The sequence below is a fragment of the Antedon bifida genome, chromosome 10, assembly GCF_963402885.1.
Source record: "Antedon bifida chromosome 10, ecAntBifi1.1, whole genome shotgun sequence".
NCBI classification, from domain to species: Eukaryota; Metazoa; Echinodermata; class Crinoidea; order Comatulida; family Antedonidae; genus Antedon; species Antedon bifida.
In genome coordinates, this window is record NC_136235.1 from 20,139,024 (window position 1) to 20,154,552 (window position 15,529).

At 34.2% G+C, this 15,529-nt stretch overlaps 2 protein-coding genes across 2 annotated transcripts; both read right to left on the reverse strand.

Moving 5' to 3' along the window:
* Nucleotides 1-140: 140 nt before the first annotated feature.
* LOC144853528 (MAM and LDL-receptor class A domain-containing protein 1-like) lies at nucleotides 141-10,211 on the reverse strand. The gene is made up of 16 exons (XM_078711223.1): nucleotides 10,154-10,211; nucleotides 7,878-8,063; nucleotides 7,086-7,348; nucleotides 6,812-6,899; nucleotides 6,255-6,392; nucleotides 5,415-5,677; nucleotides 4,932-5,031; nucleotides 4,608-4,772; nucleotides 4,045-4,307; nucleotides 3,523-3,610; nucleotides 2,961-3,149; nucleotides 2,221-2,492; nucleotides 1,748-1,835; nucleotides 1,088-1,261; nucleotides 741-1,000; nucleotides 141-392 (listed from the first exon to the last, which is right to left on the reverse strand). Exons 1-16 carry the CDS (start codon nucleotides 10,209-10,211, stop codon nucleotides 141-143), a joined length of 2,847 nt encoding a protein of 948 aa, XP_078567349.1.
* Nucleotides 10,212-11,003: 792 nt separating this feature from the next.
* LOC144853947 (phosphorylated adapter RNA export protein-like) lies at nucleotides 11,004-13,108 on the reverse strand. The gene is made up of 3 exons (XM_078711815.1): nucleotides 12,917-13,108; nucleotides 11,718-12,452; nucleotides 11,004-11,565 (listed from the first exon to the last, which is right to left on the reverse strand). Exons 1-3 carry the CDS (start codon nucleotides 13,043-13,045, stop codon nucleotides 11,344-11,346), a joined length of 1,086 nt encoding a protein of 361 aa, XP_078567941.1. The 5' UTR covers nucleotides 13,046-13,108; the 3' UTR covers nucleotides 11,004-11,343.
* Nucleotides 13,109-15,529: the final 2,421 nt, after the last annotated feature.

Consider the following 15,529-nt stretch of genomic DNA (forward strand, 5'->3'; position numbering starts at 1 on the left):
AGGCTATATCACCCCGATAGTAGAATAAAAACACAGATATTTCCATATTATTTATCTATTATATAACTTTCACCTCGACACGACAAAAACATTTTCTACCCGGTACCTTTCCATTTAGACAGCAACTAACATGTCTAGATTTACTTACTTGGCAAATCTGTGATGCCAAAATGATGTTTCGCGTCGAAATACTCCCAGTCAAATTGGTCAGTATCTTCTAACTGTACTATTCCACATGCGTCGGGTCCGTTTTCAAAATCACACTTCTCCTCACCAATTTGTTGCGCCGGTGTTGGTGTGGCAACGTGTGTACCACAGGGATGGGGAGATACTCGTATGTCATCTAATGCAATATCACTATGCTGCGACCCAACACTGGCTTCGAATGATACCTGTCATAAATACAGTTAGTGGTCAAATAATAAACAAAAAAAACACATTGGTATAGGGGGAAATTAGGATCACAAGTGCAACTAGAAGGGCATTTAGAGAGCGCAAACCTCCTAGGCATATGAAAATGAAATCACGTGTTCTCATACAGCTATGAAACCATCCTTTAAAATCTTATGAAAATCGGGCAAAAACTTTTTTAATAATCCTGCTAACTAACAAATATACAAAGAAACAAACACACCTGATTGACCTCATAACCTCTCGCCATTCTGGCGCGGAGGTACTGCAAATAATATACATTTTAAATAACAATGTGTGTTGTCGCTATGTTCCATACATCGACTTACTTGGAAAAATGAATAAGGTGGTATGTCAATTTTGGCTTCGATCCACTCATTGCCCTGATCACCACCTCTCCACCACAGCCTTGTCGGTTCGAACCCAGGCTCCTCTTTGAACACCGTCAGTGTGCCAATGTCCATTCCGTACATGTGGTACCAGAACTGTAAACATGGTACCGTGGCAGTGCCGTCCATTGTGGGACTGCGGATAACGGCCGTTTCTAATGGCCTCCGTGGTTGTGAAGATTCGATGTAGATGTAACGACCTATTAAATAGATATAATTCTAATTCTATTTTTTTGTCGCATACAGTTTGATGTAGATAGAGCTTTAGACAAGAAGATGCAACCTACCAAGTTCATTTCCTCTTGTATGGTCATTCGTTGGTCCGGTTTCATCACTTGGTGTTTCACCATATGTTAATGTCCAGTCGAATTGGTCATTCTTGGTTTCCTGTGTGTATCCACATGGTTCATATCCAAAATCAAAATCACAAAACGAATCCAACAAAACTGGCGGAGATGTCGCTAAAAAGAAGAATTTGTAACAAAGAAGAATATAAGAGTCAAGGATTAAACAACTTGAACCGGTTTTCCCTACTTGTTTTATAAATGAGATAACTAGTACAATTGCTATATGTAGCATTCTCACTCCTAAGGACGATCAAAGAAACGTCAAGAATCTCAATAGTTCTTTTCAGAACTAATAAACGTGGTATATCGCAAACTTTATATCAATATGTAACTTGTTTGATGTTTGAAAATATTATAACAACCAACTCTGGACAAACATTTACACAAAGTGCGCGGTTAATAACATACACGAGTACTACTGTTTTTTCTCAACATATATTAAACAGTTTTAAACCAGCACTCACATACATTGATGTGCTAGAGACGGAATCCTGCAGAGAGATGAACTGGTTATATGGAGGAATCTAGTCGTATAAGTTCGGGTATGTCCCAAACTAAGTGAGTAAGTAAGTAAACCGTGTCACCCCTTCTACTACTTACTTGGTGGACAGGCTGATCTTGTAAACTGGATGTCATCTATCGCAATGTCTCCAGTAAAACTTTTACCTTGGATGCCTTCAAACACAATCTATAAACAGATTATTAATATGGTTTAAAATGAAAGCACTCAGAAACTGAGTGAAGTACTTGGCAAAACATTTCCACAGAGGGCGCATGTTGATATTTCAGTCCATATTAAAAGAATACACAAAAAAAACAACATTATTGTACCCCTCCTACCGAGGCATATTTTGTAAGTATATTTACACTGAAACATTCAGAATGACAAATTGAAAATTGTAGGCGATATCGTGCTAACAAACAAACATACAAAGCAAGTACTGTACTATATACTGTACTTATTTATTTTTAAAATTATAATTGATGGGTAATCATTGATTGATCATTTTAGTTTTAGAAAGATACCGTATATATCCCATGTTAACATTGTTGGGATAAAACAGTTAACTCACGTAGAAGTTGTCTGTAGTCGGTTTAACTTCAAACTGCTGACTGAACCATTTATCTCCATGATCACCGTACACAGACAGTAACGCATCAATTGGCAGTATGTACTCATTCTTACGATTCATGACGTAGATATTCAGAAAATCAACTGTGTTTCCAAACATGTGACACCAAAACTGTACACACATTGAGTTAGCGGATTTAGCAATTAGCGGAGAGTACAAGCGAGCTCTTGCGTCATATGATTGTATAGATGTTTCGATGTAAATGTAATAACCTGAATAAGAACAAAGTTAAAAAAAAAAGTAAGAAGCTTTCGATTTGAAAGGACCTATGACACAGAAGATAATTTTGGTGGATTGTAGTTAGACGCAAATCTTAAGTTTCCTATTTCTATACCACTTTAAGCCTATTTTCCACTAGGCGATTGTGTTCGCGCGAATCGAAAGCGTCAGCTTATACGCATGCGTAGAGAAGGATTTAGAAGATAGAATCGTGAATACGCATGCGTATAAGCTGACGCTTTCGATTCGCGCGAACAAATTCGCCTAGTAGAAAATCGGCTTTATAAAAAGTTATAGTACTGTGTAGTATACATGTTTTTATAACATAGACTTTATCTCTGATAATAAACATGAAGTGAATGAATACAGAGGTGAATACATTTGTTAAACAAATATTTTAACAACATGAAATTGTAGTTTTCGATGATTAACCAGAATTTGAAGTGAATACAGTCACTAACCGGTTGCATTATTGTAAGTGTGATCGGTTGATGGACCAGTTCCAAAAGATGACGTGCTTCCCCTTTTTCTTGACCAATCAAAATCATCGTATATTTCTTGGGTGTAGTCACACCAACCATCTTCAAAATTGCAGTTTCCGTCATCATACACAGTAGGGGGGTCAGTTGGTGGTAATGGGGTAGTTACGACTAAACCAAATTAATTTATTTAATTAATCAGTTGTGTAATGTACGGTAATAATAAAAAACAAATGTTCAGTTAATCAATTAAATTGAATTAAATAAGCCTACCGGATACAGATAACTTTGAAATCCGACCTATGGGGGTAGGGAAGAGTTTGAGAGGGGATGGTATAATCCTAATTCTAAAACTCAGAATTCAACGGTGACAAAACTTTCAACATACGCAAATATTCACATATCACCAGTAACGGAGTTTTGAATTAATATTAGTTAAAAGATAACTATTTGGCACATATGGCGTTTCATACGTGTACTACTTGAGCTTGTATTTCAGACTAACATGTACTCTATATATTGTAATTAAGGTAATAGTAATTACGTGTTGGACAGGTTTGTTCATAAATGTGTACATCGTCAATTGCAATATCACCAAACCTAGCCTCGCCAGCTATGCCTTCGAACACAATCTGAATTATCAAGAAAAATGTCTAATTAATATTCTGAATAATCAAGAATATCCATAAAAGCTGGCCTACATGGAAACCCTGTAGGCCTATGTTCATAAGACATACGCGAGATGCTGTAGGCCTACATCTTATCGCTATCGTCGTCGTCATCATCATCATTATCGTCATCATCATTATCGTCATCATCATTACCGTCATCATCATCATCATTATCGTCATCATTATCATCATCATTATCATCATCATTATTATCATATATTATTATAATAATAATATTATGATTATGCCAGTTTCAAATGTATTTCCATTTTATATCACTATGGATAATAATATCAGTATCAATAATTTCGTCTGATATTGATCCCTTCTCTGTTATTGAAGTTTGCAAAAATCTTGAAAAAACCTAGAAAATTATATAGAGAAAATCATCTTACAGCAAATTGTTTAGTTGGTTGAATAACAACAGTCTCTCTGTGCCAATAATCTCCGAAATTTCCCTTCAAATCAGTTATTGGATTGCTTAATGTCTCGCCTTTATATTTCACGAACACTTTCAGTTCCTCAACTGTAGGTCCGTACATGTGGTACCAGAATTCTACGCAATATGATGAAACTGTGCTGTTTTGATATGGGGATATTAGTCGAGCTGTGTCTCCAAGTTTGCTTGGCAACGACGTTTCAACGAACACATAGAAACCTAAAAAGACACAGTTACAAAAAAATAACACCTTTCTTATTTTTCTTCTTATGTGACAAAAAAAAATGTGATGTGCCCATATATGGACATGATATCACTACCATATTTGGGCATATCACTACCATATATGGGACATCACACTTTTTTGTCAAACTAGTTTGATAGTGTAGACATAGCTTTAAACAATAAAGTACAAATCGTGTAGTTCCGTAGTATACTCGTTACTCCTAAAAGTATGGATGCAGTCTTTGAACATACTCAACAATTTACTATTGAGTTACAGTGCACATGTAAACTTACCAAGACCAGTGCCAAGGGTATGATCAGACGATGGACCAGTACCAAGTGTTCCTGTCGCGTAGTTTTGCCAAATCCAATTGAAGTCGTCACTAGTGTCCTGGGTATATCCGCATACTTCTGGTTCCTCAAACGTACAACTGATTCCTATTACAACATTACTTGTTCCTAAAACACACACAAAAAAGAGAAATGTCATAAATAAAGTCAACGATAATGGAGATGATGCAGATGAACAATGTTCTCCAGCACTTTGAAGCTTCGTTTTACGATTATGTTTATCTAACCGTATTATATATATCTACTATCATATTCCAAATATCTTACCATTATTTGATGACGTGCATGAATAATCAGCTACGCTGACGTCATCGATAGCAATATCACCTTGAAAACTTATGCCAACTATACCTTCAAAAATTACCTTTTAATTACAAAAACAAATATGTTATGTTACCAACATGAACTATATACACTAGCAGAATAAAGTGTGGTTCCCACTAGAGACGCAACGCAAGGACGTACGCGCAACGCAAGCAAGTTGACCAATAACAAGCCAATGTTCGAATAATCCATCGCTTGTGATTGGTTTACGGTTTACCATCTCTTATACATCCTTTTCCCATAGATTCATGACACATTTTTTGTAGGATATATACCACCACGTTTCAGAGGAAAGTGCGAGTAAATTAACAGAGTGAGATTTAAATTGAATTTGTAGTAGCAAAGTTTGTTTAAGAAAGGTATTTGCAAAAACAAAATGGAGAAGTTACTCAGAAGGAACTAGCAGTTTTTAAAGTTTAGGCATACCTTATAATCATCACCCACGTCATTGATTGTAACTTCAGCCGGTCTCCAAACATTTCCACGGTTTCCTGTCTTGGACCACACCTTGTTGGAAATATCTCCCTGTGTTGAATTCACGACCACATTGAGTGTGTCCACGTGTACGCCATACATATGATACCAAAATGTGAGGCATGCTGAAGACCCTGTGCGAATTCTTGGAGTTGATATTTTGGCTACCTCTTTAGGGCGCCTGGGAGCACTCGTTTCAACGTAAATGTAAAACCCTTTAATTTAAACACGAAATACGTATAATTATAAAGTAAATATAAATTAATATAAATATTATCCAACATAATTCTCATTTACAATCTCCGTAATTTGATGCTAGGCCATAACAGTAACCATAATGAAATTTAATTTACTTAAGGTCTACGCCAATTACCTAAAACATGAGTTATTGGTTCTTTTTGCAAAAACCAAAAAATTAGCGAACTACAGTAATAGTAACAGTTTCGCTGTCCTGTTTTTTTTGCAAACAGAATCAATAATATATTAAAAACCAAATAAACTCTTTTTAATCATACTTAATACATGTTATACAAAATAAATTATATTTCAAATATCAGTAATACCATAAATTAATTGTGTAATGAATATTAAGAATATGATTTAGAAAATATAGGAAAACTATCTTTTTTCTTGCAAGGACCCACCTATGAAAAGCATAAATACGTGAACAGTTAGTTACTACGTTCGTAAAATAATATTTACTAATAAAAGATGGTTTTACGAAGTAGCGGAATTTGCTGAAAAGGAACTTCTGAGCATCCCATTATCATGTTATGTTTCAGTGTCTTTTACCTGCACTTGTTCCCGTCGTGTGGTCAGTTGATGGTCCAGTATTGGTAGAACCAGTACTTCCGGATATTCTTTTCCAATTAAAATCATCGTTGGTAACTTGATCAAGGCATCTATCAGCTTCAAAATCACACGAATGACCTGCAAGATTTTAACAATTTGTAAACGTTTTTTGTTTATATTTGATTGACATGCTTTAATAACCGACTTAATGAAGCAGCGCCTCAGTAAAAAAAAATATTGAATACAAACAACGTACTTTTATATTAACCTTATTTAACCACTTAACAAACAATTGAAAATAACAAATTGTAAATCACTTTAATGAAAGCATGGACCTATAAATTATGTATAAAGTCCATGCTGAAAGTATAAATATAAGTCAATGGTAGTTCAGTCTTGTCATGAAAAAGACAAGTTGATCTAAAATATACGAACGATATTAATTAGAATCAAATGCTTCTATTGATAACGTTTCTAAATTTCCATCGTTGTAAATTGTGATCACCAACAAATATAAGTAAAGCATTATCATACAGATATTATAGAATATTGTTTACCAATAAAGCAGCTTCCGTTCAGCAACTTGATATCATCTAATGCAATATCTGCATATATTCCTTCCCCTCTTACTCCCTCAAACGTTAGCTGTAAAATAAATGGTGGAATATTTTATTTTCTATATTTATTATTGACCTGTCATAAAATGCTGCACTTTTTAAAATATCGGCTGATACTACAAAATGGAAAGTAGTACTGTACTAGCTTATAGACAAAAGGAGAAATTATATTGATTAGTACATAATAGTTATAGTGTCAGTATTTGTAGTATACCTGAAAGTCATCTGTCATCATTGGTATATCTACCAACCCCTGAAACCACCGATTGCCTTTGTCACCAGATCTGGTCCATATGACTTGGACGTCATTCGCCGTTTTGGTCATAATCACGTTTAGTGTTCCGATCCTGAGACCATACATGTGATAGTAGAACTGAAGACATGAATTAGATCTTGGTCCATCTACCATAGGCGACTTGAGTCTCGCACTCCAACCTTTCTTAATAGGAGACGATGTTTCTATATACACGTAATAACCTAAGGAACAACATTAGCACATTAAGAACCAACCTCTCATACGGTAAGAAAAATAGATCTATAGACAATGTAAAAATCTAAAAAAAATATGACATTATAACACGCATTCTAATAATCTATGAATTAGATCTTGGTCCATCTACCATAGGCGATTTGAGTCTCGTATTCCAACCTTTCTTAATAGGAGACGATTTTTCTATATACATGTAGTAACCTAACCAACATTGCCTTTTATATTTGTTTTGTCTTATTTGTATTGTATATCGCAGAAAATTGAATAAAAGAAAAGTCTCATACGGTAAGAAAAGCAGACCTATAACAAAATATGGCATTATAACTCGTATTCCAATAATCTATCTAAGCCTAGTAGTGTTTTCTGTGTTGGACACAAGTTCAAGAGACGTTACTTACTACTTTAAATACACGCCATTGTTTTAATCACCACAAAGCACGAGTGTTACCTTTACATTAGATTTTTCATTTCTTCAGAATGTTTTGGGACATGATAATACATAAATTAATGTCTTACCAGTTCCATTTCCTGTCGTATGGTCCGCTGGTGGACCAGTATCGACTGTGCCAGTTGGACGATTACGCCTAGTCCAATCAAACTCGTCATCCGGATCCTGAGTATATCCACATAAACCTAGATCGAAGTCACAGTTAACGGTGTCGTTGTAGCTCGTCACAGATGGGTTTGATGTATCTGTTGATGCTGAAAATAAAGTTTTCGGAAATGAAGCAAAACGACTTATAGAGTAGGCCTACCTTATCAATTGACACTTTATTACTTTTCTGAGTGAAAAATCTAACGTACTTGTTGCTGAACTGAGATACCAGTTGGTCACGTGAGAGTTTAAGCCTGGTTTTCTAACTAGGACGTGACGCAATGGAAATTCTTTTTTTAGGAACAATTGGGTTGTCCTGAATCTATTCATTTCATGTTTCTCCTTTGTTTTTTTACTAATGTTTTATCGTTTGACTGTTGTTTATGTATCGACCTCTTTTTAATTATATATATTTTATGGATTCATATACATGGCTGCAGTCGCGTGCGCAAATTTGAGTTAGTGTTTACCGACCGACCGACATAGTGAGCTATAGAGTCGCGTTGCATGCGACTAACAATGAGAAGGGCGTAAATGCAACGCAAGCGAGTTTACGATTGACAATCGAATAATTCATTGCTTGTGATTGGGCAAATTGCTTGGGTTGCGCGTACGTCTTTGCGTTGCGCTCATGTCGTCCTTGCGTTACGTCCTAGTAGTCACCAAGCTTTACAGAGTAAGTTGCAATTATTGACTCCACTTCGGAATTAATGAAGCTTATTTAACCATTTTTATTCTTTTCATTTATTTTAAATACAAAATTAAATAAATGCGATTGTAAATATACGGATATTGATTCAATAGTTAATGGTTTTTTGTGGTAAATCATATCCGTATTATTTTCTAATTGCTGATTATTTTCTAATTACTAAGAGAGATAGCACTCTGATGATATGGTAAAGACATTAGCTGTGTTATTACCGTTACTGGTGATACAGCAATTCAAGTAGACGACGTGTTATCAACATGATATCGGTCGTCCTTATCAATAACTACACACAATTGAACTATTTACATGGTAATGAAATGTGTGTATTAAAGATGATAATAGTAATAAAATACAAATTTAGGACATAACACATGAACATAAAGTTTCCGTCGGAAGGAATTTATGGTAATGATAAAAAAGTAGACATAATAAATGTTAGGACGGTACCAGTCACGGGGTCAACCTACTAGATATCGAAATGTTACGTCACCACACACCTGCTGTGGTAAAAATTGATAATTGATGTTTTTTATATTATTTTTGGCCAAAAGAATGACATTATTCGTAAGCAACAAACTTTTCACCTGGCGGCGAATGCATTGGTAGTAGTATGCCTATTATTTTATAACTTAATTTCTCTAGATTTCAAATCTTCCACAACCAATATTCTCGCTGCTAATTCAATAAGGATCTCACGAGACTCTCCGGTTGCATGAAAACATTTATTCAAATTAATTAGTTTCTGGTTGAATCATTTAAGCAAAGTAAATATCGCCTTATTGAATCGTAAGTAATACGGACAAATATAATACACAGAAATTCTTCACCACAGCACTTGGATAAAATGGAACATTTCACAAGTACTGGTGCATCTTCCCGTTTCACATAAAATACGAGTTAATTGGCAAAAATTACAGTTTGTGTTAATTCGACATTCGGACTCCCAACAAGAGAAACATAGAGAAATACATAGAGAAAGTTATAGAGAAAGACATAGAGAAAGACATAGAGAAAGGCATAGGTAAAGACATAGAGAAAGACATAGAGAAAGACATAGAGAAAGACATAGAGAAAGACATAGAGAAAGGCATAGGTAAAGACAGAGAAAGACATAGAGAAAGACAGAGAAAGACATAGAGAAAGACAGAGAAAGACATAGAGAAAGACATAGATAAAGACATAGAGAAAGGCATAGAGAAAGACAGAGAAAGACATAGAGAAAGACATAGAGAAAGACATAAAGAAAGACATAGAAAAAGACATAGAGAAAGACATAGAGAAAGACATAGAGAAAGACATAGATAAAGACATACAGAAAGACATACAGAAAGACATAGAGAAAGGCATAGAGAAAGACATAGAACTTTTTTTTAAATTAGTAATACTGCCATTGGATCAAGGAACTATTTTGGAAAAAAACACTATGAAACTATAGTACATATTTTACAGTCAATGGAAGTTACAATTTGATTTAATACAATGACTTACCATTTGCAAGAGCACCTGATATAGCAACCAAAAGCACAAGTTTCAACCGTCTATCCATTGCCGTCTTTCGCTGAGTACTGTATCCAATAAATAAACTCTACATCCTTGTGTTGCGTCTATAAAGTTGATTATTTAACAATCAATTAAAATTTATCAATTTTTCGGCGAGGTTTTATACCTCCTTTATGTTATTGACAGAGATACTTATACAAACAATAAACTGATATTTAGTAGGTAGGTTTATTAGGGTCAATAGCTACCGCAAAGATAGCAGACACATGTTGTACCCAGACAGCTTTCTAATGGCACTGAAGAATAATATGTAGTTATGACAATCCTATTATTATTAACAACCCGTAATTAGAAAGAAAACTGGAGATAAAGTGTCAATGAAATTGTTTTAAAATTCAATCTCAAGGCAATTGAAAAAAATGAATTATTTACAATATTTGTTTTCAGTCACTCACTCACTCTAACGGACTCTGAAGGTTCTCCAAAAATGTCTATTCTGCATACGGATTTCTAGACCTCTGCCCATGTCTTCTTGAAGCTGGTCAACGTAGGTCATCATAGGTCTTCTCACCACCTTCTTCCCTCGAGTTGGTCTCTGTGTAGCTAGGTCGGACACCCTTCTTATTTTTTGTAATTAAGACATTTTATAGAATAATTTTGCCTCACAGATATTTAATAGACCGAGTTTTTCAAATTTGATGGGTTAAATGGGCATACATATCTGTATTCTTTCTTATTTGTATGTTAAATATTTGCCAAATAAAAGATGATTTTTTTGAAACGAATTCTAGATATGTATTTTATGACATTACATTTATAACAGCATTCAACAAATTGATACAATATGGTTTTTTTTTATTTATTATATTTCATCAGAAATTTCTATAGTAATCCCAGATTATAAAAAAAGATCAAGATTTGGGGTTAGTGTATCATGGCAAAATATGCCGAAATTTTGAGTAATTATACGTCAAATTTAGACGCTATGCTTTGGCAAAATAGGTAATTAAAAAATTGTTCACCTGTTTTGCAAAAACATAGCGCCCTCAATTTGCTAGAATGTCTTGATATTTTGCCATGATTCTCACCAACACAATGCTTTTTTAAAATTAAATTAAAAATTCCAACACAAATAGTACTCTTTTTGCTATAAAACACAATTCGACACATTTACATTATTAAATAATACTGTCCGGAAGTTCAACTTTTGTTTCTGATACTTCCATTTTGATATTGTTACTTTTCTTTCTTTTCTTTTTATCTTTCTTCTCTTTCTGTTTATACTGTGGATACTCAGCATCTACTGCAAATATTTCATCCAATATTTCAGTTTCTATACCGTAAGAATTTCTAAGCAAGTGAAAAAAAACACCACCAGGTGACCTCCTTCGCCGTTTATTCTGTAAAAGAAAAATATCAATACAATTTAAATCACTTTTATTATTATTGTATTATTAAATACCATATTTATGCACATCACACTTTTTTGTCAAACTAGAGCTTTAGAAAGAAGTTTTATTTTAAATTAAACTAATTAAAATATTACACTTACATTAATCAACAGTCCACCACTTTCTTCGATTTCAATCACTTGATTATAAATCTCAACAGATTTTTCTGTTCCTATCATTTCAACTGTCTTGCGTACAAGATGTCTTTTTGGTTCCCACAAACTGTATGCAATATTCCCGGCCACAATTTTAACTCCGTCATCAGGATTGATATCGATTTTTTTCGCAGTTACGGATGACAGATGTTGTGGCCGTTTTCCTAGTCTTTCTTTAACATTCTGTTTTCTATTGTCGCCATCATTATCATCAATATTCTCTTCCTCTTTAACTTCAACTGGATCAATCTGGTCTGAAAATAAATCGTCGGCCACTTGCGGGATATCTCTGCGGGTTTGTTGACATTGTGTGTGGGTACCAAACGGTAGATGTGTCTCTGTTTCCAAGTCTCTCTGATGATTGTAACTTTCAACGCCACGATTGGCACTGAAATCTAACCCAACTGTTGTCAATCTGGATGACACCATGTCCTGTGTTTGTTCAAGCATGACCGCTCCCCATATGTTATTGACTTTTTTACCACCAGTCCTTTTTGCTATCACAGGATTACGAACATTATTTTTATCATCCTGGATTTTTGGAGGTTGAAAGACTTTTTGTTTTTTTCTTTTCCATAAATTCTCGTCATCTGAATCACTATCATCATCATCATCTGTATCTATTGCATTCCTATAGCTTTTTTGACGGAACCTTGCATATGCTGCTGAAGCCTGGTTTTTCTACAAAACAAACAAATTCATGTGTTTTTACTGACACTGTTATTCTTGCTTTGGAAGTTGAGGGTGCTAGCTAGCTTAGTTGAATGTTAGTATGCAATGTATAGTAGTTAGTGTATAGCCTAGGCCTAGTGATTTTATAAATTATATTTGATGAGTTAACTAACAATAATAGTTAATACTGTACAGTATTTATTAAAATATTTTAATGACTAGGGCCTAATGTAAATAGATAAATTCTATAATCATCATATGCTAGGCCATGGCCTTGTTGTTTAATACATATTCCAATCAATTAATCAGATTTTTCAAGAAAAGAGGACAAGAAAGGAGCTGCCGCTATTGCTACATACATCATACATGTAACATGGCCTGGGGATCGGGGAGCGGCGCGCGAGCTACACGGGAGGCGGCGGTGCTTGCCTTGAGGATACTCTGCGGAAGCCCTGGCTAGGCCTAGCACGAACCTTGCAATTAAGGTCATCATCTGAATCGGGTAATTCGCCATCTTCCATATCACTGTTTCTCAAAGCTTCTACTTTTGATCCACCAGTATCCGTGTCATTCTTTACCAAACATAATGAATTTTCTTCCATTTTCTACGTTCTTCTAACAATTTGTTTTGTTGTTTTTGTGTGAGCGCCACCAAGTGTGCTTTCTATGACACGCCATTCTTGCATTTTCCAATACAAGATGGTCAAATAAGATTTTAGCTCTAATTCTCAATGTTGAAAATGGGAATACAGTATGTTAACACAAATCATACTGTTTAAATAAATATGTATAACATAATAGTGCAAATTATATTACCAATTAACTAAATAATTAATTGATCGAAATTTGATTGGAAAAAAGATGAATGGCGGAACATGTTTAAATCAGAGAGATGTAAAATAACTCCTACAATAGTTTAAATTGTACATTGAGTAAGTAAATTGAACAAGAATTGATAATATTTGAGGCGCCATTTGAAGTGGTAATACTATATGTCTACTGTACAGTATATAGATGGGGTGTGACCAAAAGCCTATCGGCCTGCAGAGATGAATTTGGAACCGATGACGACACCGTATCCACGTTGACATCCCTTTTGTCTGATTTAAAGTGCAACTTCGACAACATTTTATTTGTTCTTTGTAATTCAATACTTTTTATGTAGGTATTTGTTTAATTGTATAAAAAATCTTTCTAAAAATTATATTTTATAGAATCAATATAGATTAATACGTTGAGTGGCTTGTGTATCTATACAAGTTCATAGGTATTTACAAGCTATACTGAACTTGTTGACAGAGTACTGTATATATTTGTTTTCTATATTTTAAGTTTGTTTGATATTTATGATTGTTTAAAGTTCCGCTTTAAATATAAATTTTGTATTATTAATTTTTATGTTTCTTTAGCATAACTGATATTACCGTAATAATTCAATTTCTTTTATTTCGGAAATTTCAATCATATTAACAAACGTAAGAAAACTCGTATAGTAATGTATATTATTGTTATTTAGAATTTTGTACATGGATATTGTATACGTCTTTTGTATTTAAACTGAATATTTGTAAGTCCCGTATATTGGACCTCATATTTTATTCAGAGGGGGCCAATTTAAGTCCGTTGCCATTAGCAACTTGATAGCAAAATAGGAATGGCTCGATTTGTTTGTATTGCAGCTGTTTGGAACTGGGATAAAGTTTTGTAACGAAATACTTGAGGCGTCAGTTAATGTACTATTATTTTGTATTCAACAATATTTGACATATTGCACACAATAGTGTTGACTGGTTACATTTATTGATAAACGCTTTAACCATTATTTTATAGCCACATCATATTACCTTAGATAAGATATAAAACGTAGTAGATGATAGATATCTGTTCCGATAAATTAATTAAATTGAATGTTGATTGTTAGTAAACCATAAACCTAATACTAATTTTAGTATTCATTTATATTTTAGTCACCAGCACGATTACTGCACAGAAGTCTAAATAAATTGTACATACTTTTGGACTTTTGTCTGCGTTGAGTTGATTGATCTATACGCCACCGTATCGTACTTTACAAGACCTACAATACAAAATGAAAATGCTGCGAATATGCTATGATTAGTATCCTGAGAAATGTCACCATCCAATTGCAATTTTAGTAAGATATTTCTATGACTCAGGGGAGGACACGATCGAACCCAGCTATCAACACGAGTTATTTTGGTCGAATCTGTGGGCAGGATGGCCATGTTGCCAACGGATACATAGATTTCCTATAAACCGCCTATGTTTCCTCTTTTTAATTGTTCATTGTGAAGATAAATACATTTGTACTGCTAAAAGTTGTGAATAAAAATGAGGCCTATTGTATCGTAATTTTGGACTTTGTTTTTTGGTCACAATGGTGGTTACTTAGATAACGTTAACGTTTGTTGAATTACGCGCACATTGTACCGTACAATTCCCGCAATGCGCAAACGTGATTTTAACTTCTTCTTGTATCTCTTTCACGATTGTTTCTTCGTCTGCATTGACCCAATGAGTACGCCACGAACTATATGAGGATCAAATATAAGCGTCTTGAGTTTCTGATTTTCCCGGATGCGGTGTTCGTTTTTGATACGATGTTTATTAAAACTGCAGCTATTACAATTGATTTCGGCGCCTATTTCGATGTCTGGTCGTATTTCTTGAAATTTATGATGTTATTTATTATGTTATTATGAATTTGACGTTTCTACAATCAATTGAATAATGTGAAATGGCAAATGTACAATTTGGCATTTGGTTTACTTTGTATTTGTATTTCTCTAACTTTGTTTATTTTTTTATTTATTTTATTTCAAATTTATTTAGAGAGGATAACCCTCCAGCTGATATCCAGAGGGCCTCTTTAAAATGTCAAATATAACTACATTTAATTAAACCTGCGGCGTTACTCAGATACCTAATCGAATCGTGGCGCTTATTCAAAATTACCTTGCATTTAGGCCCTATTGGTAGTTGTTTAATGTTGTACCTTTGGCTTCTAGCCACAACGGTTTTATTTCATCAAATAAGCTTGTAACGTATAGTAGGCCTAATCCATT

Coding starts and splice junctions, on each gene's coding strand:
- LOC144853528 (XM_078711223.1), bottom strand. CDS start 10,211: ATGGATAGACGGTTGAAACTTGTGCTTTTGGTTGCTATATCAGGTGCT. Junction 7,349..7,877: donor TACGACAGGAAATGGAACTG/GTAAGACATTAA, acceptor GTTGTTCCTTAG/GTTATTACGTGTATATAGAA. Junction 5,032..5,414: donor ACGTGGGTGATGATTATAAG/GTATGCCTAAAC, acceptor TTTTGTAATTAA/AAGGTAATTTTTGAAGGTAT.
- LOC144853947 (XM_078711815.1), bottom strand. CDS start 13,045: ATGGAAGAAAATTCATTATGTTTGGTAAAGAATGACACGGATACTGGT. Junction 12,453..12,916: donor ATGATGACCTTAATTGCAAG/GTTCGTGCTAGG, acceptor TTTGTTTTGTAG/AAAAACCAGGCTTCAGCAGC. Junction 11,566..11,717: donor GTGGTGGACTGTTGATTAAT/GTAAGTGTAATA, acceptor TTTCTTTTACAG/AATAAACGGCGAAGGAGGTC.